Source organism: Nicotiana tomentosiformis, chromosome 7 (assembly GCF_000390325.3).
Source record: "Nicotiana tomentosiformis chromosome 7, ASM39032v3, whole genome shotgun sequence".
Taxonomy (NCBI): Eukaryota; Viridiplantae; Streptophyta; class Magnoliopsida; order Solanales; family Solanaceae; genus Nicotiana; species Nicotiana tomentosiformis.
In genome coordinates, this window is record NC_090818.1 from 18,097,593 (window position 1) to 18,124,528 (window position 26,936).

Genomic DNA, 26,936 nt, shown 5'->3' on the forward strand with positions numbered 1-26,936 from the left:
TGTTCAAGTCTTTGTAGTCTACACGCATTCTTAATTTATTTCCCTTTTTAGGCACTACCACTATGTTTGCTAACCAGTTCTGGTACTTAACTTCCCGAATGGAACCTTATTTTACGGAGTTTGGATATATCATTTTTGATGAATGCGTGCTTGACTTAAGACTGAGGCCTCCTCTTCTGTTTGGGGTCCTTTTGGGCAGGATCAGATTGCAATGGTCGAGGCCACTTAGTATCTTTTATGCGTCCGATGGCTGATATGATCGCGGCAGCGTCGACGTTGACGTTGACGTTGTACTCCGATAACCTTGGTGCTTCCCTAGACCCGATGGGTCTGTCAAAACTGCTTTTGCTCATGAGTCCACGGTTATTATGACCTCGGTCGCCTCTTCTTTCACTCCTCACAGTGTTGCGTCCGGACCCATTACCCCTTCGATCTCCATTATATGGTTGATACCGGTCTCTATTTGATCTTGGTTCATGATCAATGTCTCTTTTGGATCTGTCACTAGCTCTGACGGGCTAAACAGACCTGGAAGGGGCCCCAAGGTGATTGTCTTCGACCTTGATTTTGGATTGGTACCGGTTATGGACATCGGCCCAAGTTACCGTCGGGTATTCTATCAAGTTTTGCTTCAACTGTTGTGAAGCCAATGAGCCTCGGGGATTGAGTCCTTGGGTGAAGACCTGAATGGCCCAATCATCTGCGACCGAAGGCAGATCCATCCGTTCCATTTGAAACCTCGATACGAATTCCCCGAGCATCTCGTTATCTCTTTACTTTACCTTGAAAAGGTCTGATTTCCTGGTCTCGACCTTGATTGCCCCGGCGTGCACTTTTACAAAGGTATCTGCAAGCATAGCAAATGAGTCAATAGAATTAGGAGGTAAGTTGTAATACTATATCATAGCTCTTTTCCACGTCGTTTCCCTTTACGGCGAACATATAAGAGGTCACATGTTCGTTTGGATTTGGTAGTCCCATTATATTTCAGAATTCGGGAATACATAACTTCTTTGGGATTGGCTTCGTTGTTGCGCTTGGAGGGAAAGGCTTTTGGAAAAATGTTTTGGAATCCAGGCCCTTCAGTATCTGTCACGACCTAAATCGGAGGGTCGCGATGGGCACCCGGTGCCTTATTCAATCGAGTACCAATGTAACATATCTTTCTTATCACACCATCATAGGTAAATGGGCCAGAAGGTCCATTATGAGATAACTGGAGTAAAATATAAGGGAATACTAGACATTGGATGACCCAACATGATATAGAAACTTATACACGTGACATACGAGCCTATAAGACCGACATGATAATTTGTACACTCAAAATATAGGCCTATAAAGCCATACAAGTATCCATATACATGATATCTATCTACAAGCCTCTAAGAGTACATAAACGTCATAAAGGTCGGGACAGGGCCCCGCCATACCAATCAATACATGTCCAAATCATACTGACAAAATAGGCAACTCCGGAGCAAGTGGAGTGCACCAACACCTTCCACTAAGCTGATAGCCTACTAGGAGGATTGTCAATCTGTCTATCGAAACCTGCGGGCATGAAACACAGCGTCCCCAGGCAAAAGGGACGTCAGTACAAATAAAGTACCGAGTTTGTAATGCATGAAAGTGTAATGATCTGGCCGATCATTTTGAGTGTATTAGCCCCGATCCCCTATTTACTGTTTTTCCCGTATATGTTTCTGCTTATGTGACTTGCCGGGAGGTCTTATTTTTTTTGGCTTCGGAGTGATTTGGGACACTTAGTCCCTAAAACAGAAGCTTAAGTCTTAGTATTTTGACCGTAGTTGGAAGTGTGTGAAGACGACTCCGGAATGGAGTTCTGTCAGTTTCGTTGGGTAATTTTGGATTTAGGAGCGTGTTCGGACTGTGAATTTGAGGTCTGCAGCTAATTTAGGCTTGAAATGGCAAAGTCGAAATTTTGGGAAGTTTGACCGAGAAGTTGACTTTTTGATATCGAGGTCGGATTTCGATTCCGGAAGTTGGAGTAGGTTCGTAATATTTAATATGACTTGTGTGCAAAATGTGAAGTCAATCGGACGTGGTTTGGTATGATTCGGCATCGTTTGTAGAATTTGGAAATTTCGAAGTTCATTAAGTTTGGATTGGAGAGTGATTCATCTTTTTGATGTTATTTGAGGTGGTTTGAAAATTCTACTAAGTTCGTATAGTATTTTGGGACTTGATGGTATGTTTGGTTGAGGTCCCGGGGGCCTCGGGTGAGTTTTGAGTGGTTAATGGATCATTTTTGGACTTTGGTTGATGGCTGATATCTGCTGGTGTATATTTTCTGGTTTCCTCTTATGTGTTCACGAGAGGAGCCTCGCGTTCGCGAAGGGTTAAGGTGAGCTGGGAAGATTTTATTATTCGCATTCGCGAAGAAGATGATGTGAACGCGAAGGTGTGGTCTGCATGTGCATCACGAAAGCGTGAGTGATGTCGCGTTCGTGAAGAGAAGTGAGGCAGCTGGGGACCCTAGGTCTTTGGTCTATGCGTTCGTGAGGTATGGGTCGCATTCGCGATGAGTTGAGCTTGTAAAGCTTCGCGTTAGCAAAGCGTTGATCGCGTTCGCGAAGAGTAAACTGGGAGGCAGTCTGAGTTGGCCTACGCGAATGCGAGAGGACGGTCGTGTTCACGAAGAAAGAAATCTGGGCAGACAGTATTAATTTTAAAAATGAGGGTTTGAACCCATTTTCTATATTTTGAGCTAGAGAACACGGAATTGGGCGATTCGTGAAGCGAGTTTTGTGGAGTTGATTGGGGTAAGTGATTCCTACTTGGTTTTGGTTAAATCCCATGATTTCATCTTTAATTTTATCATCTAATTTGTGATTTGGGGGTGAGAAATTGGGGAAAAAGAGGAAGAGCTCTTGAGTTAGAATTTTGAGGTTTTGAATGGGATTTTGTTATAGGATTTGAGTGAATGGACTTTCGGGTTTTGTGACTTTTGTCAGATTTCGATACGTGGGCTCGGGGGCCGAGTTCGGGACGATTTTGGATTTCTGGCTTATAGTTTCGTGTTTTTCTTGTGGAATTGATTCTTTTAGCTTATATTAATTACATCGTACATCTTGTGGCTAGATTCGGGGCATTTGGTGATTGATTCAAGGGGCAAGGGCATTGCAGAGTAGGATTTTGCGTGGTTTGAGTTAAGTAACAGTTTTAAATCTTGTCTTGAGGGTATGAAACCCTGTATTTTTGGTATGATGTGACTATTTCGGAGGTGACGCACATGCTAGGTGACGGGCGTATTAGGCTTTGAACACATTTTACATATTTTGAGCTAGAGAACACGGAATTGGGCGATTCTTGAAGGGATTTTTATGGAGTTGATTGGGGTAAGTGATTCCTACTTGGTTTTGGTTAGATCCCATGATTTCATCTTTAATTTTAGCATCTAATTTGTGATTTGGGGGGTGAGAAATTGGGGAAAAAGAGGAAGAGCTCTTGAGTTAGAATTTTGAGGTTTTGAATGGGATTTTGTTATCGGATTTGAGTAATTTTGGTATGGTTAGACTCGTGAGTGAATGGACTTTCAGGTTTTGTGACTTTTGTTGGATTTCGAGACGTGGGCCTGGGGGCCAAGTTCAGGCCAATTTTGGATTTCTGGCTTATTGTTTCATGTTTTTCTTGTGGAATTGATTCTTTTAGCTTATATTAATTACATCGTACTACTTGTGGCTAGATTCAAGGCATTTGGTGATTGATTTGAGGGGAAAGGGCATTGCAGAGTAGGATTTTGCGCGATTTGAGGTAAGTAATCATTTTAAATCTGGTCCTGAGGGTATGAAACCCCGTATATTTGGTATGATGTTACTATTTCGGAGGTGACGCACATGCTAGGTGACGGGCGTATGGGCGTGCACCGTGGGGGATTTTGACTTGGTCCGTCCCGTGAGACTGTTAAGTCGAATAGCCTATTGTTAATTACCTGTTCTCTCTGTGTTATAGAAATTTGACTGCAAATCATGTTAGAAATCATGCTTAGGCTATGTGATGGTACTGTTGGGACCCGTAGAGGTCGTGTACTTGTTGAAGTATTTGCTAATTACTGTCTTGTACTTAGTCATGGTTTTACTTGCGTATCATATCTCAGACTCTTCTTGATTCTTGTTGATACACTATGTTATTTTTGTTTGGGCTGATCTTTATGATTTCTGAGAGCCCCATAGAATAGAGAGGTTGGTGACTGAGTTAGGGCCTGAGTGCCGAGCTGTGAGCTATATGTATGCATATGGATTGGGTTGCACGCCGCAACGAGCCTTAGGGCTGTATATATGGATCGGGTTGCACCCCGTAACGATCCTTAGGGTTGTATATATGTATCGGGTTGCATGCCGCAACGAGCCTTATGGCTATTTATATGGGATCGGGCTGCACGCCACATCGATATAGCGCTTAGGCTGAAGGAGCCCCTCTGGAGTCTGCATACCCCCAGTGAGCACATGTACCTATTAAGTGTGAGTACTGAGGGCTGAAAGTCGAGTAATTGAGTTATTGTAACGAGTTGAGTGACTGTTGCCCTGATAGGCTATACTTGCTTTTCCATTTGTTGATGCACTTAGTTACTATCTGTATCCGAATTTACCTGCACTTTAACTGAATAAAGTTGATTTGACTTGAACTGCCGGATTTGAAAGCATGTCTATTCCTTGCTGAAATTATTGAAAATGAACTATATTGTATAGCTCGTCACTACCTTCTCAGTTCCTTATTTATTTCTGTTACTTGCTGAGTTGGCTGTACTCATGCTATACCCTACACTTCATGTGCATATCCAGGTGTGTTTTATCACGGAGATCGTTGAGTTCGTGCGCGATCGAGTATCAGAGACTACGAGGTAGTTCCTGGCGTCCGCAGACCTTGTCTCTCTTTCTATGTTTCTTTCTTTTTTTGTATTGATACTTAGACACTGTTTGTATTAGACTGGATATCTAGATGCTCATGACTCAGTGACACCCCGATGTTGGGCTATGTTTTCGCACTTACGCTTTGGGTTTTACCCCGTTTTTATGAAAGACTCCATTTATTTTTAAATATTTTAATTCATTTATGTTAAATGTTGAAAGTATTTTGGAGATGTCGGCTTGCCTAGTATCACGATAGGCGCCATCACGACGGGTTAGGTTTTGGGTCATGACAAGTTGGTATCATAACCTAGGTTACATAGGTCTCACGAGTCATGAGCAGGTATAGTAGATTCTTGCGGATCGGTACAGAGACGTCTGTACTTATCTTCGAGAGGCTGTCAAACCATTAGGAATTTTCACATTCTTGAATTCTTGTCGTGTGAATATTTTGATTCTGGTAGCTATATATATGTTGTTTCATTCTCTCACAGATGGTGAGGACTCGTACAATGGGGCAAGACAGACAACCACGAGTACCTCCAGCCAGGGCTGCGAGAGGCCGAGGTCGTGGTAGAGGACGCGGTAGGGGCAGAGGTGCAGTTCGCACCGCAGCTAGGGCAGCACCTGCAGATCCACTAGTTGCCCCAATTCAGGAGCAGACACCGGTTGTGGATGAGCCTGGGGGACCAGATCAGCCACCACCTGTGCCTATTTTGATTCCAGGCCTTCAGGGGGCATTAGCTCAAATTCTGATAGTGTGTACCAGTCTTGCTCAGGCAGTCTCTATTCCGGACGCAACAACCACTTCTCAGGACAGGGGAGGCGCTCAGACTCCCACCGCCCACACATCAGAGCATATGGTACAAGGATTCCAGACACCGAGGGCACCACCAGTCCAGCCGGTTGCCGCTGCTAAGAATTATGTGGTTCCTACTATGCATGAGGATGAGCAGTGTAAATTGGAGAGGTTCGGGAGGCTCCAGCCTCCATCTTTCGGTGGTGCAGAGGGAGAGATGCACATGGTTTCTTGGACAGCTGTCAGAGGATACTCCATACGGCAGGTATTCTGGAGACCAGTGGGGTCTCGCTCACTACTTTTCAGTTCTCAAGGGCTGACTTCCGTGGGTAGGAGGCTTATGAGAGGCATAGGTCGGTCTGCGCAACACCCCTTACATGGCAGCAGTTCTCCGTTCTTTTCCTGGAGAAGTTCGTGCCTCAGTCTCGCAGAGAGGAGCTGCGCAGGTAGTTCGAGCAGCTTCGTCAGGGTGGTATGTCCGTGATGCAATATGAGATGAGATTTTTTGAGTTGGCCCGTCATGCTATCTAGTTGGTTCCCACAGACAGAGAGAGGATCAGGAGGTTCATAGATGGCCTCACTTTTCAGCTGCGATTGCTTATGACTAGAGAGAGAGTGTATGGTGCTACTTTTGATGAGGTTGACGACATTGCTCATCAAATTGAGATGGTTCGCAGCTAGGAGCGGGTTGAGAGAGTCCAAGAGACCTCGTGGATAGGGTGGATTTAGCAGTGTTCCTTCTGGGGGTAGTTCCACCACGGTAGAGGTCGTCCTTTCAGATATGCTCAGACGGCTCGCCCAGTTCACCGTGGTGCATCATCTGGCCATGGTTCACACAGTAATCAACATGTACATTCATCTCTCATTGCCCTCCCAGCTCAGAGTTCGTCCCGTGCTCCATCGGGTCAGGGCTTGTCTATGCCAGGTCTTTCTACCAGTTATCCCAGTGCTCGGGGCTTCCTTCAGTCCCAAGCACCAGCACCAGGGAGTTTCTATGAGTGTGAAGAGTTTGGCCACATCAGGAGACATTGTCCCCGCCTTACGGGAGGTCCGGCTCAGTAGAGGAGCCAGTCTATGACATCAGCACCAGTTTCTTTACCACCCGCTCAGACAGCTAGGGGTCTCCCAAGAGGGGGATGCCGATCAGGGGGCAGCCAAGCTCGTTTCTATGCTCTTCCTGCCAGACCAAATGCCATTGCTTCGGATGTTGTGATTACATGTATTGTCTCAGTTTGCCATAGAGATGCCTTTGTATTATTTGACACTGGTTCCACTTATTCATATGTGTCCTCATATTTCGCTCATTATCTGGATATGCCCTGTGAGTCTCTAGTTTCATATGTTCATATTGTGGACCGTGTATATCGGTCATGTGTGGTGACTATTAGGAGTCTGGAGACAAGAGTAAATCTCTTGTTGCTTAGTATGGTCGATTTTGACGTGATTTTTGGTATGGATTGGCTGTCTCTATGTCATGCTGTTATTGATTGTCACGCTAAGACAGTGACGTTGGCGATGCCGAGGTTGTCGAGGGTTGAGTGGAGCGGCTCTATAGACTATGTTCCCAGTAGAGTGATTTCATATTTGAAAGCTTAGCGGATGGTTGAGAAAGGTTGTCTATCTCATCTGGCTTTTGTGAGGGATATTAGTGCAGAGGCCACTTCTATTGATTCTGTTCCGGTGGTGTGAGGTTTCCAGGATGTGTTTTCTGCAAACCTACCGGGCATGCCGCCCGACAGGGATATTGATTTCGGTATTAATTTGGTGCCGGATACTCAGCCCATTTCTATTCCACCATACCGTATAGCACCGGCTGAGTTGAAGGAGTAGTTTCAGGAACTCCTTGATAAGGGGTTTATTCGGCCTAGTGTGTCACCTTGGGGTGAACCCATTTTAATTGTGAAGAAGAAGGATGGTACTATGAGAATATGCATTGATTACGGACAGTTGAACAAGGTTACAATCAAGAACAAGTATCATTTGCCGCGTATTGATGATTTGTTTGACCAGCTTTAGGGAGCGATGGTGTTTTCCAAGATTGATTTGAGGTTAGGGTATCACCAGCTGAATATTCGGGACTCAGATATTCTTAAGACATCTTTCAGGATCTGATATGGCCATTATGAGTTCCTTGTGATGTCTTTTGGGCTGACCAATGCCGCAGCAACGTTCATGCATTTGATAAACAGTGTGTTTCAGCTTTATCTCGACTTGTTTGTTATTGCATTCATTGATGACATCCCGGTATACTCTCGTAGCTAGGAGGAGCATGCTTAGTATATGAGGATTGTGTTACAGCGATTGAGGGAGGAGAAACTTTATGCAAAGTTCTACAAGTGTGAGTTTTGGCTTAGTTCAGTGGCATTCTTAGGTCACGTGGTTTCCAATGAGGGTATTCATGTGGATCCGAAGAAGATAGAGGCGGTGCAGAGTTGGCCCAGACCATCCTCAGCCACGGAGATTCGGAGCTTTCTTGGGTTGGCGGGCTATTACCGTCGTTTTGTGGAGGGTTTATCATCTATTGCATCGCCCTTGACCAAATTGACCCAAAAGGGTACTCCTTTTAGGTGATCGGAGGAGTGCGAGGAGAGATTTCAGAAGCTCAAGACTTCTTTGACCACGGCTCCAGTTCTAGTCCTACCATTAATTTCTGGTTCTTACACAGTGTATTGTGATGCCTCGCGGATCGGCATTAGGTGTGTTTTGATGCAGGAGGGTAGAGTGATTTTTTACGTCTTGCGCCAGTTGAAGGCCTATGAGAAGAACTATCCTATCCATAACCTTGAGTTAGCAACTTTTGTTCACGCCTTGAAAATTTGGCGGTACTATTTGTACGAGGTCCATTGTGATCTGTTCAAACAGAAGGATCTTAACTTGCATTAGCGGAGGTGGTTGAAGCTTCTTAAGGACTATGATTTTACCATTTTGTACCATCCTACGAAGGCCAATGTGGTGGCCGATGCCTTGAGTCACCGAGCGGAGAGTTTGGGGAGCTTAGCATATCTTCCAGCAGCAGAGAGGGCACTGGAATTGGATGTTCAGGCCTTAGCTAGATAGTTTGTTAGATTGGATATTTCTGAGCCGAGTCGAGTATTGGCTTGTGTGGTCTCTCAATCTTTTCCTTATGATCGTATCAGGGAGCGCCAGTGTGAGGACCCCCATCTGCTTGTCCTTAAAGACACGGTCCAGCACGGTGATGCTAAGGAGGTAACTATTGGGGATGATGGTGCATTGAGGATACAGGGCAGGTTATGTGTGCCCAATGTAGATGGTTTGCGTGAGTTGATTCTCCAGGAGGCTCACAGTTCGCGATATTCTATTCATCCGGGTGCTGCAAAGATGTATCAGGACTTGAGACAACATTACTAGTGAAGGAGAATGAAGAAGGACATAGTGAAGTATGTAGCTCGGTGCCTAAATTGCTAGCAGGTGAAGTATGAGCATCAGCGACCAGGTGGGTTGCTTCAGAAGTTAGAGATTTCGGAGTGGAAGTGGGAGCGGATCACTATGGATTTTGTTGTTGGGCTTCCACGGACTCAGTGGAAGTTTGATGCATTTTGGGTGATTGTGGACCGGCTGACCAAGTCAGCTCATTTCATTCCTGTGATAACTACCTATTCTTCCGAGCAGCTAGCTCGAGTGTATATCCGCGAGATCGTCAGGCTTCATGGCGTACCAGTATCTATCATTTCTGACCGGGGTACGCAGTTTACATCACGGTTCTGGAGGGCCATACAGCATGAGTTGGGTACTCGAGTGGACTTGAGCACAACATTTCAGTCTCAGACAGATGGACAGTACGAGCGCACTATTCAGATATTAGAGAATATGCTCCGTGTGTGTGTGATGGAGTTTGGGGGTTCGTGGGATCAATTCTTGCCTCTAGCGGAGTTTGCTTACAACAACAGTTACCAGTCGAGCATCCAAATGGCACCATATGAGGCTCTATATGGTAGGCGGTGTAGGTCTCCAGTGGGTTGGTTCGAGCCGGACGAGGCTAGATTATTGGGTACAGACTTGGTTCAGGATGCTCTGGAGAAGGTTAGGGTAATTCAGGATAGACTACGTACAGCCCGGTCCAGGCAGAAGAGTTATGTGGATCGAAAGGTTCGTGATGATGCATTTATGGTTGGGGAGTGGGTATTGCTCCGGATGTCACCCATGAAGGGTGTTATGAGGTTCATAAAGAAGGGCAAGTTGAGCCCGAGGTTTATCGGTCCATTTGAGGTATTGCGACGTGTTGGGAAGGTTGTTTATGAGCTTGCCTTGCCTCTCAGCCTAGCAGGGGTTCATTCAGTATTCTATCTTTCTATGCTCCGGAAGTATCACGACGATCCGTCTCACGTATTGGATTTCAGCTCAGTCCAGTTGGACAAGGATTTATCTTATGTTGAGGAGCCGGTGGCGATCTTAGATAGGTAGGTTCGAAAGGTGAGGTCGAAGAATATTGCTTCTGTGAAGGTTCAGTGGAGTAGGGGTGTTTGTCGGTCGATACGGTATTGTATTTAGATATTTCGGTTCGGTATTTTCGGTATTCGATTTCTTAAAATGCAATACCAATACCGTACCTAATTAAATTCGGTATGATTCGGTTTTTCTCCTTTCGGTTTTGGTTTACTCGGTTTGGTAACTTTGGTTTATTCGGTTTGAATACTAACTAGTACATAGAGTCATAGAATGCAATATTCTAAACTAAAGTACTCAAAAGTACAAAACTAACAAATATTTGTTGACAAAGGTTTTGTCCAACATTAGCAAATATCAACCGAGACTGAGAAACTTATACATAAAATAATAAATTTGATCATTAGAAATGTCTTGTAACTTGCTTAGAATTAATTGATCAACTTAGAGAATAAAGAAAAGTAAAATTTTAGATTTTTATATTTATGTTATAATTAATAATATGTGTATTGTGTAATATAATATATATTTCGATACGGTATTGGTACTTCGGTATTTCATTTTAAAATACCAAATACCATATCTAATACCAATATTTTTTAAAACTTAAACAAATAATATACCGAATACCAAAATATCGAATACCAAATATCAAAAATTTCGGGTTCGGTACGGTAATTCGGTATTTACCAAATTATGCACAACTCTACAGTGGAGGGGTCAGCCGGTCGAGCAAGCGACTTGGGAGACTAAGCATGATATGCGCAGCCGTTATCCTCATATTTTCACCACTTCAGGTATGTCTCTATGCTCGTTCGAGGACGAACGATTGTTTTAAGAGGGGGAGGATGTAACGACCCGGGCGGTTGTTTTGAGGGTATTAGCCCCGATCCCTTATTTACTGTTTTTTCCGTATCTGTTTCTGCTTATGTGACCTACCGAGAGGTCTTGTTTTTTTGGCTTTGGAATGGCATTCCGTCAGTTCCGTTAGCTCCGTTGGATGATTTTGGACTTAGGAGCGTGTCCGGACTGTGAATTTGAGGTATGTAGCTAATTTAGGCTTGAAATGACGAAAGTCAAATTTTTTGGAAGTTTGACCGGGATTGACTTTTTGATATCGGGGTCGGATTCCAATTCCAGAAGTTAGAGTAGGTCTGTAATGTTGAATATGACCTGTGTGCAAAATTTGAGGTCAATCGGACGCGGTTTGGTATGATTCGGCATTGTTTGTAGAATTTGGAAATTTCAAAGTTTATTAAGTTTGGATTGGAGAGTGATTCATGTTTTTGATGTTATTTGTGGTGGTTTGAGGATTCGACTAAGTTCGTATAGTGTTTTGGGACTTTATGGTATGTTTGGTTGAGGTCCTGGGGGCCTCGGGTGAGTTTCGGGTAGTTAACGGATAATTTTTGGACTTTGGTTGATGGTTGATATATGGTGGTGTATATTTTCTGGTTTTCTCTTATGCGTTTGCAAGAGGAGCCTCTCATTCGTGAAGGGTTAAGGTGAGGACGCGAAGAAGAGGATGCGAACGTGAAGGTGTGGTCTGTGTGTGCATCACGAAAGCGTGAGTGGTGTCGCGTTCGCGAAGAGAAGTGAGGCAGCTGGGGACCCCAGGTCTTTGGTCTACACATTCGCGAGGTATGGGCCGCGTTCGTGATGTGTTGAGCCTGTAAAGCTTCGCGTTCGCAAAGCGTTGATCGTATTCGTGAAGAGTAAACTGGGAGGCAGTCTGAGTTGGCCTACGCAAACGCGAGATGACGGTCGCATTCGCGAAGAAGGAAATCTGGGCAGACAGTATTAATTTCAAAAATGAGGGTTTGAACACATTTTACATATTTTGAGCTAGAGAACACGGAATTGGGCGATTCTTGAAGGGATTTTTATGGAGTTGATTGGGGTAAGTGATTCCTACTTGGTTTTGGTTAGATCCCATGATTTCATCTTTAATTTTAGCATCTAATTTGTGATTTGGGGGGTGAGAAATTGGGGAAAAAGAGGAAGAGCTCTTGAGTTAGAATTTTGAGGTTTTGAATGGGATTTTGTTATCGGATTTGAGTAATTTTGGTATGGTTAGACTCGTGAGTGAATGGACTTTCAGGTTTTGTGACTTTTGTTGGATTTCGAGACGTGGGCCTGGGGGCCAAGTTCAGGCCAATTTTGGATTTCTGGCTTATTGTTTCATGTTTTTCTTGTGGAATTGATTCTTTTAGCTTATATTAATTACATCGTACTACTTGTGGCTAGATTCAAGGCATTTGGTGATTGATTTGAGGGGAAAGGGCATTGCAGAGTAGGATTTTGCGCGATTTGAGGTAAGTAATCATTTTAAATCTGGTCCTGAGGGTATGAAACCCCGTATATTTGGTATGATGTTACTATTTCGGAGGTGACGCACATGCTAGGTGACGGGCGTATGGGCGTGCACCGTGGGGGATTTTGACTTGGTCCGTCCCGTGAGACTGTTAAGTCGAATAGCCTATTGTTAATTACCTGTTCTCTCTGTGTTATAGAAATTTGACTGCAAATCATGTTAGAAATCATGCTTAGGCTATGTGATGGTACTGTTGGGACCCGTAGAGGTCGTGTACTTGTTGAAGTATTTGCTAATTACTGTCTTGTACTTAGTCATGGTTTTACTTGCGTATCATATCTCAGACTCTTCTTGATTCTTGTTGATACACTATGTTATTTTTGTTTGGGCTGATCTTTATGATTTCTGAGAGCCCAATAGAATAGAGAGGTTGGTGACTGAGTTAGGGCCTGAGTGCCGAGCTGTGAGCTATATGTATGCATATGGATCGGGTTGCACGCCGCAATGAGCCTTAGGGTTGTATATATGGATCGGGTTGAGTTAGGGCCTGGGAGCCGTGTGATTGAGCTGTTATAACGAGTTGAGTGATTGTTGCCCTGATAGCCTGTACTTGCTTTTCCATTTGTTGATGCACTTAGTTGCTATCTGTCATTGTCATGAAATTTCTGAAAGATTCTATATTCGGATTTACCTGCACTTTAACTGAATAAAATTGATTTGATTTGAACTGCCGTATTTGAAAGCATGTCTATTCCTTGTTGAAATTATTAAAAATGAACTATATTGTATAGCTCGTCACTACCTTCTCAGTTTCTTATTTATTTCTGTTACTTGCTGAATTGGTTGTACTCATGTTACACCCTGCACTTCATGTGCAGATCCAGGTGTGTTTGATCATGGAGGTCGTTGAGTTCGTGTGCGATCGACTATCGGAGACTACGAGGTAGTTGCCGGCGTCCGCAGACCTTGTCTCTCTTTCTATGTTTCTTTCTTTTCTATATTGATACTTAGACATTGTTTGTATTAGACTGGATATCTAGATGCTCATGACTCAGTGACACCACGATGTCGGGCTATTTTTTCGCACTTATGCTTTGTGTTTTACCCCGTTTTTATGAAAGACTTCGGTTATTTTTAAATATTTTAATTCATTTATATTAAATGTTGAAAGTGTTTTGGAGATGTCTGCTTGCCTAGTATCATGATAGGCGCCATCACGATGGGTTAGGTTTTGGGTCGGGACAGAACGAAACATGGTGTAAAGAACTCAACATGTAAGTCTGAATATCTCTGTGAATCGTGAAACATTTATAATGTCATGCATATGCGTGTAAATGTCATACCATGCATAGGTATATGAGTACATAACATCATCAAGCCTCTGAAGGCATCCCATCAAATCATCTCGACCTCTGTGGGCGAAATCATCAACGTATACCAACTGATCAGGTGGTGATACGTATATAACGCCATAACCTTTCCCATACCCCATATACATATAATATACGTGTATATAATGTAATCTAGTCATGGATCAATGTACATATATAAATGAATGCAATGCATGAGAAGTAAGTCAATAAGATCTCTCGGAATGTCATAAAATCATTATGCCTTAGATTAATATCATGAAATAAACTTTATCAACTTACGCATTTTCTGAGACCCATGAACAGACGATAGAATAGTAGGACACATAGAGAATCAAGAACATAGGAACCCCTAGTACTTTTAAGAATAATGTCATTTGTAAAAGTTGTGCATTTGCTCGTTTCGTTTATATCATATGGATCATGCCAAAAGAAAAAAAAGGATAGCCTGTAAAAGTTGTGCATTTGCTCGTTTCGTTTATATCATATGGATCATGCCAAAAGAAAAAAAAGGATAGCCTTAACATAACTTTGTCGTTTACCTAACCACACAACGTCGGTTCAACCCGTTAGTACTTCAATCTACAACAAACATTAAGGGACCATTGTTAGGCTTATAGAAGCTAGAACTCAACACAAATGAGTGACTAGCTCATCTACAAAATTTTGGACAGCACCTCTCCTTGTTCTTTTCATTTTCCTCAAATCCACAAACAATATCAACATGTCCAGAATGTCAACATATATATATATATATATATTTTTATATATCAATATCTAACCTCATATTCATAACAATACATCACCAAAATATTCCACACCATCTTACCCAACAACCAAGTTCTAACTTGCACCTTCCAAGCCTTCTCTTCTTCCAAACACATCAACCACAATAGCAATAGTATTCTTAAGTTATTTCTACTGATTTCCAGCCATAAAACATCAATAATTCAACTCCAAAATAGTCAAGCAACTACAACACTTCAACATGAAGTTCAATTTACTTCACAAGTTTCCTTTATCAAATCAACTAGATATACATAGATGATCTAAAATACATATAGGAGAAGTTAAACCTTACCTTGGAAGCAAGAAAACTCATCCAACTAAGTTTTACATCAAGCTCAAATAAGCTCTTTACCCCAAACAACAAACTAGAGAGATAACTAGGTGATCTTGACTTCCAGGAGAGAAATCACCTTACCAACTTGTGGATTTGGTCTTGAACCCTAGGATAACTTTGAGAGCGATCTTGGGCTGATATTTTGGAGCTCTTTCACGTTGCAATAGAGAGAGAGAGAGAGGGATTTTGAATTGTTTTCTAAGTGAAATTGAGATATATCTATGTTTATATGGCCCCGCTAATGGGCTTGGGAAGATGGGTCTTGGGCTGCCCCAAGACTTGCCCATCTCTATTCTTTTTCATTCCCTTTTAATTTGATCCACAAGCTCTAAGTAGGTGATGCACCTACTTGCCACCTAATTAATCAAGTAGGTGATTCATGTTGGTCCTTTTTCCATTTTGAAACATGTGTCTCATCCTCATTAAATAATTTAGACATGTGTCGAGTAGCTCAAGCAAGTAGGACGGAAAATAAGTTGGTGAAGCAAGCACGTCGGGTAAGCAAGTAGCTCATTTTTATTTGTCCAAAATCTCCTTTATCACGTTTAAGTGCATTCGTCCTCAACCTAGTCGTTTGTATGTTGAACGGAAATACGGGATGTAATATCATTAAATCACTTTATATACTTACAAAGAGAATCTCATTTATGAGCTTACATCAATTGACTTATGGCGTACTTTCACGTTCGAAAACATGGGATATAACATCATTCCCCCCTTTAGAACATTCGTCCTCGAATATTGACTGATGCACTTATCATTCTCATAACCTATAGCTCTTGAAAATACTTTAATTCTCTCATTTCCATCTAGGCAACTGTTCTGTGAATAAATCCAAAGGCCAGGGCGTTCCCCCCTTTAGGCCTCTTTCTCACACCATGACTTGTGGTCGTAATTCTTCCAATCTCGTAACTATTGGTACCTTATATCATGCAGTTTGTACCACTTTGTCCTTGTATGTGCGCCTATGAGACTCTTCTCTCATTTTTCATCTAGCTTTTAGCCAATCTCCAGGTCTCACTTTGTGAACATATACAGAATTATGACAAGTTGTCCCTCTAGTCGTTTATGGCTTTACTACATCTAAGTAGGTCATACTATACCATAACTTTTACTTCAGTTTATTGTTACTGAGGTCTACTACCAAACTCCAGGTTACTCTCGTTGCTTATCCTATATGTATAAATCTAAGTCCTTTAATGCTTCCCCATTACTCAATCAAATGTCTAAATGTCATCCTCTTTTCTTTCACAATTACACCCTTATTCTACTACTAGGGCAACATTTCATTTCTTCTAAATGCTCATAGTCTTAGACTCCTCTGAGTTCACCCATGCTATATTGAGCTTTCTATAACTTACGAAAACCATCAGCTCTCTTGCTTTGATGGGCTTAATCCCGAGGACTTACCTATTCTCACTCGTCTTTTCTTATCCTTACTCATGTCTTCCTAAAACCTTGTCTCTCTACCATACTTTAACTTGCGACCTACACATATATATTTATACTACTCGCAACCTCTTCTAACTTGCTTGCACCATAGATTTCCTTATGTTATTCTGGAACCTCAAGCGAGATATCACATTGTCTCTAACTCTTTTTTACTCTCTTAACTAGACCTCTCGGTACCTGGAAACCATAGGCTGGTAGATATATCACTGTCGACACCGCTAACATTTCTTGATACTGAATCTCAGTGCTTCTAGCCCTCTATTTGAAGTACGGACTATTCACAACTTTCTGCACGTGAGTATCTCGTACCTTCTTTACCTTTACCTTACATACCTTAAAATCCCGTATCGTATCTTCCATCTTTATCATAACCTCCCTTTCACATAGGTATAATTCACATCCACAAATTGAAGCTCTACTATAATACTTGCACCTCTGGTGCATACACAATCCGATGGAAGCTTCATATTGACTTCCTATGAGGCTGATACTCTTCTAACTGGATCTATCGTAGAGCCATTATAGAATATGGTTGATGTACTATCTCTCTTGTACCTCTGATATTAAGAGTGATTCTGCAATGGTTTCAATCACGATTTCTATAATTATTTAGGTCCAATAATCAGACTCCTGGTTTACTTAGTTGATGTAACTCGTTAGTTTCCTCTTCTCTCCCAGCCTTTATGTAGGCTTAAGCTATCTTCCGATCTTTGGCTCAGGGTATTAGTTATTACTTTAGCCTTTCATGGACGCTATGAAATATCCATGATATACTCTTCTAACAATTCAATCCTTTGTCTATGACCCGGGATCAATTCTTTCTTTTAACTTATATCGGAGTCTTCTACGACTGTATAAATGTTAACATATATGTTGCATGGATAATACTCCAAAATCTTAAATGTGTTTATAACGTAATAACTATGGGTCATTGATAAAATAATTCTTTTTGTTCCTTCTCAACTTTCTTTAAACGTAAGCAATTACTTTTCCTGGTCATTCTGCTACCTGCTGCATGAATAATTGGCTTATCTTAGTGCCCACAAATACTAGAATTTCCTGTAACTCATATGATCTCAAATGTCACTTTTGGATTTTTTTTTTCACTTCCCTTTCATTAGCCATGGTAGGTGCCGCTTTTTTATGGAGTGCATACAATGTTGTAGTGAGACTGTTGATTATATTGAGGGATGGATCTTCCCTAGACATGGATCTTGTCTGAATCATTTATATTTGGGGATGGATCTTCCCCTGGGCTGGATTGGCCTTATGCAGTACTGAGTGACTGACTGTCTGTTGATGTGTGTGTGTGTGTGTGTGTATATATATATATATATATATATATATATATGGGATGGATCTTCCCTGGGTTGGATTGGCCATAGACAGTACTGAGTGACTGAGTATTCTGAGAGTATGAGTACACGAGGCTTTCAGCGTGGTGCATCGCATACAACATGTGCACTGGCATGTAGATGTAAAGAGTTCATACTCCTCATATCATTAAGAATTTGATCTATTTTACTTTACTTGAGTTTAACTGTTGAACTTGAAAGCATGCCTACATTTTTGTACTGTTATTTCTATATTGAACTGTACCTACTGAGTCCGTCACTACCTTTCAGTCCAAAGGTTAAATTTGTTACTTATTGAGTTGGTTTTACTCACGCTACACCCTGCACCTTGTGTGCAGATCCAGGTACCTCTGACTCTTGTAAAGCTACGAGCTTATTACATCGTATACTCGACGGATTTTTTTTTATGATCTTCCTCGCCTATAATTATCCTTAGTTACTTACCTCCATGCCCTTGTGCTTGTAGGGTTGCTTTTGAACCGATATTTTGATTGTCTTGCCAGTGGAACTCTCTTTTATTTCCGTAACACCTATCCGAATATTTCTCAAGGATTACAATGTCATAACTGCGAGACTGAATTCACCATATTGGGTTTCACTATGTTTATCTTGCACGATCTACTGGTTTGTCTGTATCCTCTTGTCTAGCCATAACTAGGCTCTTCCTGAATCAACTACTAACTACTCGTTGGTCCATTCTCATATCTATATTCCGCGTAATCTCTCTTGGGATATGTCCTTTGACTTAACTTACCTCTCGCACTGGCTCCTTATGTATCAAGTATTCATTCGTACTTATTTATTAATAAAATCCTCCCTGCCATCATGCTTGCGTAATGATCTGGAGTCGTAACCTATCAGTGGGATTTGACTAAGTGCAATCTCATCCCTTTCTCATTTTTATTGCATTCTTACTTTACTATTCCATTGTTCCCTGAACCATATAACTCCTACTTAATACCATATCATACCATCTTTCCCCCTCTCTTCATCTTTGGCATCTTTTCACATATTCACTGACTCTTACTCGCCTTATAGTAATCCTTCTATATCAAAGATAACGAAATTTCTTACTCACGAGGGTAACACCTAGTGTAAGTGGCACACTTAGTCCCTTAAGCCTAATTCTGCTCACAATGCTTGCTTTAGGGAAGCGTCTTCCTAAATGAACTTTAAAGGTTACTCCTTTGTTGTCCATTGTATTATAACCGGAACGCTATCTCTGAAATTCTCACGATGCCGACTATTATAAAATCCTTCGGTCCCTCATTCATGTTCAGTTTATCTTATTCACTAGCCCATACTGATTTCTATTACTCCGTGGGTCTAACTTTTCCCTCTGGTAATCACGTTGGAGTCACAAACTCATTTCTCAAAATGGAGATATGACTTTATCGCTTATACTCTTTTATTGCCTCAAGGCCTGTCACCTCTTGTCTTTTCCTTCATTTGACTATAGATTCTATCATCCTATCATATTTTGATTTGCCGTTATCATTCACTTATCACACCATGCTCATAATGCTTCATTTACTCTCTTATTATTCTCCTTCTAATATTTTTGTCTATCACTTTATTCTGAAAGCTTTAACAAAATATTCTTTTGCTTTTAGCTCCCCTTTCTCCATCCACTAGCTCTTCGGGTCGCCTAACATTCTCTCTTTACTAGGGACATGAGCCATACTAAGGTAAATATTTATCCCTTCTAGAATTCAAGTGCCTATCTTTGTAATTTTTAAACATTCTAGTATTCATATCTAGCTGTACTATCCTAGATTACACCATCTGGGTATATCACAAGGACAATTATTACCACGATTGTAATATCCTTCGGAAATGTCAACTAACACTAACAATCCTTCCACCATTATGGGTTACTCTAACCCCAGCTGGATCCTGGAATCCCGTCCTTCTTTTAACTATATCTGTTGGCTCCCATGAAGCTTAACTGAGATGGGTGTGGCCAATTGTACATACCTCTATTACAATTAAAGGTAACTCAAAATACTTATATTTCTCTGGCTGAATTGTAAATACTGATAATCTTCACTAATTGGGTACCTCGTACCCTTCTTCACCTTGCTTCTTTTACTTGTTGAAACTTGTATCGACCTTATAATTCTCTCGTTGCTTTAAACCATATGGGTGGATAGATATTCATGCCTTAGGGCTCCTTATCAAGAAGCTTAGACGTCTTAGTACACACAAGATCTACTAAAGACCTCACATTTACTCATCATAAGCTTGATGCAAAATCGAGTTCCTCTGACTCAACTCTTCCAGAACCACAGTCAATCTCTTACCAGCTGTCTTTCTAAATGTAGGTATCGCTGTATTACGAATAAAATAGAATTTAGGAGTTTGAATTCTTACAGCTGGGCTCTATCACAAGATCAAGAGTAAGAAGAAAGAGTGATAGTCCTAAATGCCCTGTAGCCTCCTGCTTATAAGTGTGGTGCACAACACACCCATTAACAAGACTCTACTAGACACGGCTTGTAGATTCCCTAGGACAGAACTACTCTGATACCATTTTTGTCACGATCCAAATCGGAGGGTCGCGACGGGCACCCGGTGCCTTACTCAACCGAGTACCAACGTAACATATCTTTCTTATCACACCATCATAGGTAAATGGGTCAGAAGGGCTATCATGAAATAACTAGAATAAAATATAAGGGAATACTAGACATTGGACGACCCAACATGATATAAAAACCTATACACGTGACATACGAGCCTATAAGGCCTACATGATCATTTGTACACTCAAAACATAGGCCGATAAAGCCATATAAGTATCTATATACATGACATCTGTCTACAAGCCTCTAAGAGTACATAAACGTCATAAAGGTTAGGACAGGGGCCAGCCATACCAATCAATACATATCCAAATCATACTGACCAAATAGGTAACTCCGGAGCAAGTGGAGTGCACCAACTCCTTCCGTTGAGCTGATAGCCTACTAGGAGGACTGTCAACCTATCTATCGGGACCTATGGGCATGAAACGCAGTATCCCCAGGCAAAAAGAATGCCAGTACAAATAAAGTACCGAGTATGTAAAGTATGAAAGAAACATGATATAAAGAACTCAACATGTAAGTCTGAATTTCTCTATGAATAGTGAAACATTTATAATATCATACATATGCGTGTAAATGTCATACCATACATAGGTATATGAGTACATAATATCATCAAGCCTCTGAGGGCATCCCATCATATCATCTCGGCTTCTGTGGGCGAAATCATCAACGTATACCAGCTAATAGGTGGTAATGCGTATATAACGCCATAATATTTCCCCATACCCCATATACATATAATATAAGCGTATATAACGCCATCTGATCATGGGTCAATGTACTTGTATAAATGAATGCAATGCTTGAGAAGTAAGTCAATAAGATCTCTCGGAATGTCATAAAATCATTATGCCTTCGATTAATATCATGAAATAAACTTTATCAACTTACGTATTTTTCTGAGACCCATGAACAGACGATAGAATAATAGGACACATGGGGAATCAAGAACATAGGAACCCCTAGTACATTTAAGAATAATGTCATTTGTAAAAGTTGCGTGTTTTCTCGTTTAGTTTGTATCATATGAATCATGCCAAAAGAAAAGAAGGGATAGCCTTAACATACCTTTGTCGTTTACCTAACCACACGACGTCGGTTTAGCCTGTTAGTACTTCAATCTACAACAAACAATAAGGGACCATTGTTAGGCTTACAAAAGCTAGAACTCCACACAAATGAGAGACTAGATCATCTACAAAATTTTGGGCATCACCTCCCCTTATTCTTTTCATTTTTCTCAAATCCACAAACAAGACCAACATGTCAAGAATGTCAACAAATATATATATATATATATATATATATATAAAACCTCATATTCATTACAATACATCACCAAAACATTCCACACCATCTCACCCAACAACCAAGTTCTAACTTGCACCTTCCAAGCCTTCTCTTCTTCCAAACACATCAACCACAATAGCAATAGTATTCTCAAGTTATTTCTACTGATTTCCAGCCATAAAACATCAAGAATTCAACTCCAAAATAGTCCAGCAACTACAACACTTCAACATGAAGTTCAATTTACTTCACAAGTTTTCTTTATCAAATCAACTAGATATACATAGATGATCTTACATACATATAGGAGAAGTTAAACCTTACCTTGGCATCAAGAATACTCATCCAACTAAGTTTTACTTCAATCTCAAATAAGCTTTTTACCCCAAACAACAAACTAGAGAGATAACTAGGTGATCTCGATCTTCCAAAAGAGAAATCGCCTTACCAACTTGTGGATTTGGTCTTGAACCCTAGGATAACTTTGAGAGAGATCTTGGGATGATATTTTGGGATCTTTCACATTGCAATAGAGAGAGAGGGATTATGAATTATTTTCTAAGTAAAATTGAGATATATCTATGTTTATATGGCCCCACTAATGGGCTTGGGAAGATGGGTCTTGGGCTGCCCCAATACTTGCCCATCTCTATCATTTTCCATTCCATTTTAATTTTATCCACAAGCTCTAAGTAAGTGATGCACCTACTTGTCACCTACTTAATCAAGTAGGTGATTCATGTTGGTCCATTTTCTATTTTGAAACATGTGTCTCATCCTTATTAAATAATTTAGACATGTGTCGAGTAGCTCAAGCAAGTAGGACGGAAAGTAAGTTGGTAAAGCAAGCATGTCGGGTAAGCAAGTAGCTCATTTTTATTTGTCCAAAATCTCCTTTCTCACATTTAAGTGCATTCGTCCTCAACCTAGTCGTTTGTATGTTGAACGAAAATACGGGATGTAATATCATTAGATCACTTTATATACTTTCAAATAGAATCTCATTTCTGAGCTTACATCACTTGACTTACGGCGTACTTTCATGTACAAAAACATGGGGTGTAACAGTATCGGTGGCACTCCCGAGATTTGGTCGACCCTGGAGTTATAGGTCTCTACTTGTTTGTCGTTGGCTTCGATTTTTTTTTCTCCCGATTCTACCCATTTTGTCAGTTGCTCAAGCATCTTTATTATCTCGGGGTTGGTCTCGGGTTCTGCTTCACCCGACCTTGCTATGGCCGGTTCATTTCTGCGGGCGTTTTCCTCGGACAATTCAGGCTCAACTCTTCTGAGGGCTCGACTTTGGTTCTGCAACTGGGCTATCGCTGTCTGTTGAGCCTATAACATTTCGAAGATCACACGCAAGTTGATCCCATCACCTTCGTCGTCGTGTGTACTCCAGGCTATCAACCGGGCTCCCTCGCGAATGTTATTTTCGGGGTCAGTAGGCAAGTTTGCTTCGATAGTCACGTGTGAGTTAGCATCGATTGGATCAGCGACTGGGACTCCGTTGGGGTCAGCAGGGGACACCTCGTTGCTGGGTACCACGTTGTTGTTTTTGCCATGGCGGCCGGACTCAGCATCCACGTTTAAATGGGTAGATTGGGAGTTCGATATTTTTAATTTGACCTGAAATTAAAAGCTCAAAGAACAAGTGTAAAATAGTGTGTGTTATAAAAATTTATATCAAATTGCCACTATTATCCTTATCCCCACGGTGGGCGTCAAACTGTTTACCCTAAAAAATGGATAATTAAATTTATAAGTAATTTTAAGGATACGTGGGTTAATTCAATACAAATGATAAATTGCGTTAGATTAAACAGATAAAGGATGGTAATAAATTGTCAAACCAATCAAGAGGAGTGATCCCAGACTTAGTAACAGCTTAATGAAATGACTGCCTTCGATCCCAGGCTCACGTTATTGAAGAATTGATGAATAAAAGTAAGAACTTTGAATAACACGGAAAATAAAAATATATTGCGTTGATATATGTGTTACAGTGTGCCTAATGAATAATCAGACCCCCTTCATATAGTAGGGGAGTTTTACCCTAAGTGCAATTTCATAAAAGGTAAAAATCTTTCGTTTAACTAATCACCAATTTTTTGCCGATACGTGCCGAGATTCACGCAGTGACATTCGACTGGTCACGGATATCACGGCCTTTTGTTGGTCATGCTCGATTATCTGGTAATGATCTCCGAGATATTTTGGATTCGAACTGATCATGGGGTCGTGGCTCCGATACTCCCGAGGGCAGGCATTTTACCCAGACCCCGGCTCGAGGGGCTCGTTGCCTCGATTCCGGTCCCTTACAGTCACGCCTCTTCCTCCTTTTACTTCATCAAAAATCGAGACGTCTCATGGGCTCGGTTTCACTTGTACACAGTAATGTCACATTTGAGTTGACGTGATGCTACAACTTAAACCACAAACCATAATAACCAGACGAAACTTAGATTGCATTGGCACCGGCTAGTTTGATAAAATTGTATATACCAATGTTGAATTTTCTTAAATTATGTTAAATATAAGATCCTGCTACCCGCAATCACAAACTAAACAAAGGTGTCATGGTTGAGAGACCTTTGAAAGCTTTTTTGTGTAAGCCCCAAGTTCAAATTTATGTTAATCTTTATTTGGCTCCCTTTTTTGTGCTTTTTATTTCCTTTTGTATCATACGTTTCCCTTTTCGGTTATCTCTCAATTTCCTTTTTTTTTTCTTCTTATTTTCTTATTTTCTCTTTTCTTGATTCTATTAGTTTTTCTGTGACTTCTAGCGAATTCAAAAAAGAGACTCCAAAATTTTAAAATCCCATAAATATAAGTATTTCTCTTAATCTCAAATTTACGAGTTTTCTTCTTTCAAAATCGAAAGACTTGGGTCTCAATAAATTTGTAACTAGTTCAATGGAAATCTCCTTACTATTAAATTATGATAAAATTTTGTAAATATTGCTTAGAAAAAACATGAAATTTATGATTTTGATTAGTGAGAATTTATATTTCATCTAATTCTAGATTTACTTATATATGAGGGGGTAATTTACCAATTGAAAATGTTTTTTTTTTATTTTTCTTGTTCTAATGGGTGTAATTATTAAATTGAAGATATTATTCTACTTGCGCAAACTTATTTTAAATATACAAAAAAAAAAGTAATTTTCCTAGTGAACGTGTTGATTTTACTTGTGCTGTTAATAATAAAGGTATGATTTCGGTATAAAATGCTAATTACATTTGTCTTGATATTTGAGATATAATTTTCACCCGTGTAAATAAAAAATGCCTATTAAGTTGACCCGAATAATCTCAAAAGAGACGGAACCGAACCGAGTATACATTCCTAACAATCTCTATATTAATCATTAGAAGGTGTATATTAAAGAAATTTATGGCACCCGCCATCTTTAAATCCTAGATCCGCCGCTAAATTTGCATGTAAAATTTCAAGATTAGGAGAGGTTGTTTTCAAACTTCCGTCTTTCTTCATTAATGGAGGAGGAAATTTTCAAGCATTTTGCTGGCTTATGGATTACGTATCTCGAGTTGCAGTACTTCTCAATTTCTTCAGGAGTTCTTCCTGGGATTCTTCCAGCAATTAATGACCACCTAAGGAACCATAATAATTTTTAATTAACGTAAAAAATGAACAGAATTAAATATTGGAATAATTACAAGTTATAGAAAAGAAGAAAACATAAAACACACAGAGAGATTCAGATTATGTACGTACCGCTGCCCAACCAAGTTAAACATTTTTGCAATGAGCATTTCCTCATCTTCTGAAAATTGAAGTTTAGAGGTTTCTTCGGTGGTGGTCTCTACATGCAAAAGAACATGAATTCATAAATATCATTTGTCATATTCACAAGCGGATGTAGAGTATATAGTATTTTGGAATCCAAAAGTCTAGCAAAGGAAAATATTTGTTATTTGTGCCATTTAAGTATAGTTACATTGATGTACGGAATTATATCATAAAGTTGCTTCTAAAGCTCTAATTCTGAAGGTAGGGGCCGGTAACATACACATTATCATTAAGATAACCACATCAATCATCATCAACCCTTCTTGTAATATTCCGGGCGAATCTTTCATCGACAAAATACGGGAGAGATATTGGATATATAAGTAAACAAGTCTTGGACCCTAATAACGTATTTTTAAGACGTGCGGGTCTAGTCCCAAAGCAGACAATATCACTAACCAGTTGGGCTGTTACATATGGTATCAGAGCCACTCCGCATGCAATCTTGAACGATGGTGCGGCAAACCTCAGCGAGCTGAGTCCCTAAGGGGGTGTATGTGACACCCTAGATGAATCTCACATCGACAAAATACGGAAGAAATGTTGGGTATATAAGCAAACAAGCCTTAGATTATAGTGACGCATTTTAAAGCCGTGCTCGTCTAAGCCGAAGCGGGCATATCACTAATGTGCTGGGCTGTTACAATCAGCATAACTCTTTTGCTTGGAGGGCATTGTACGCGGCCACTCTTGATTCAATTTCACTTTCTCCAAAACATCATAATTCAAATCATTGCCCAACAACTTAGCCTCACCAAGCTTAAATCAACCAACCAGAAAATAACATCGCCTCCCATGTAATGTGTAACAGAGAAAATATCAAATATGGAGCTATGAGCTAGCACCTCTCTCCTCTCAAACGATAATGAAAAGTGTACTTATTATAATTGTGCTCTAAATTCCTTAAAATAAACTGACAAGCAGAAAGAGAAAGAGCTTTTGCTAGAAAAACAAGTACTATGAAAAGTTACCAGCTGAGACCACGCAGGCATTATTTGATGTGCTCGATTGTTCATCTGCCATTAGAATAGCTAGAAATGGAGGAGTAAAGAAGAGTAGAAATAACAAGCTTGAATAGGTACATTATGTATATATAGAAATAGAAGAGCAAAAAGAATCTAAAAGAAGGGGTCCTCGTGGGTGGTTCTGATTTTGCAAGAGACTGAGAGTTCAGTGAATATAAAAAACGACAAAAAATAAGAAGAATGGTAGTTACAGAGAAGTGTGTGGTGGTCCAATAAATTGGGGTAGGTGGATACATAAAATCAAAGGGTTAGTTGGAAATTCTTTGTGGAGATTTTCACCAAACAAAAAGCGTTACTACTAGCTAACTAGTTCTCAATGTCAAAATTATTTTTGTTTTGACTTAACTTTTTGATTTACAAGACGAGCTAAAACACAACTTAATACCCCTTATTTATTGGATATCATTATAGGTTAATAACAATTTCATTTATACCTTCTACAGTATTTTTTTTATGACGGGGTAATAGTCAGGGGCGGATCTAGAGCAAACGTTATGGGTTCTCGTAAACCCAGTAACTTTTACA

General features: G+C 40.5%; 1 protein-coding gene across 1 annotated transcript; it reads right to left on the reverse strand.

Annotated features, from left to right (window-relative positions):
• Positions 1–24,850: 24,850 nt before the first annotated feature.
• On the reverse strand, positions 24,851–26,521 carry LOC104099160 (MYB-like transcription factor ETC3). The gene is made up of 3 exons (XM_009606077.4): positions 26,358–26,521; positions 25,312–25,399; positions 24,851–25,187 (listed from the first exon to the last, which is right to left on the reverse strand). Exons 1-3 carry the CDS (start codon positions 26,407–26,409, stop codon positions 25,031–25,033), a joined length of 297 nt encoding a protein of 98 aa, XP_009604372.1. The 5' UTR covers positions 26,410–26,521; the 3' UTR covers positions 24,851–25,030.
• Positions 26,522–26,936: the final 415 nt, after the last annotated feature.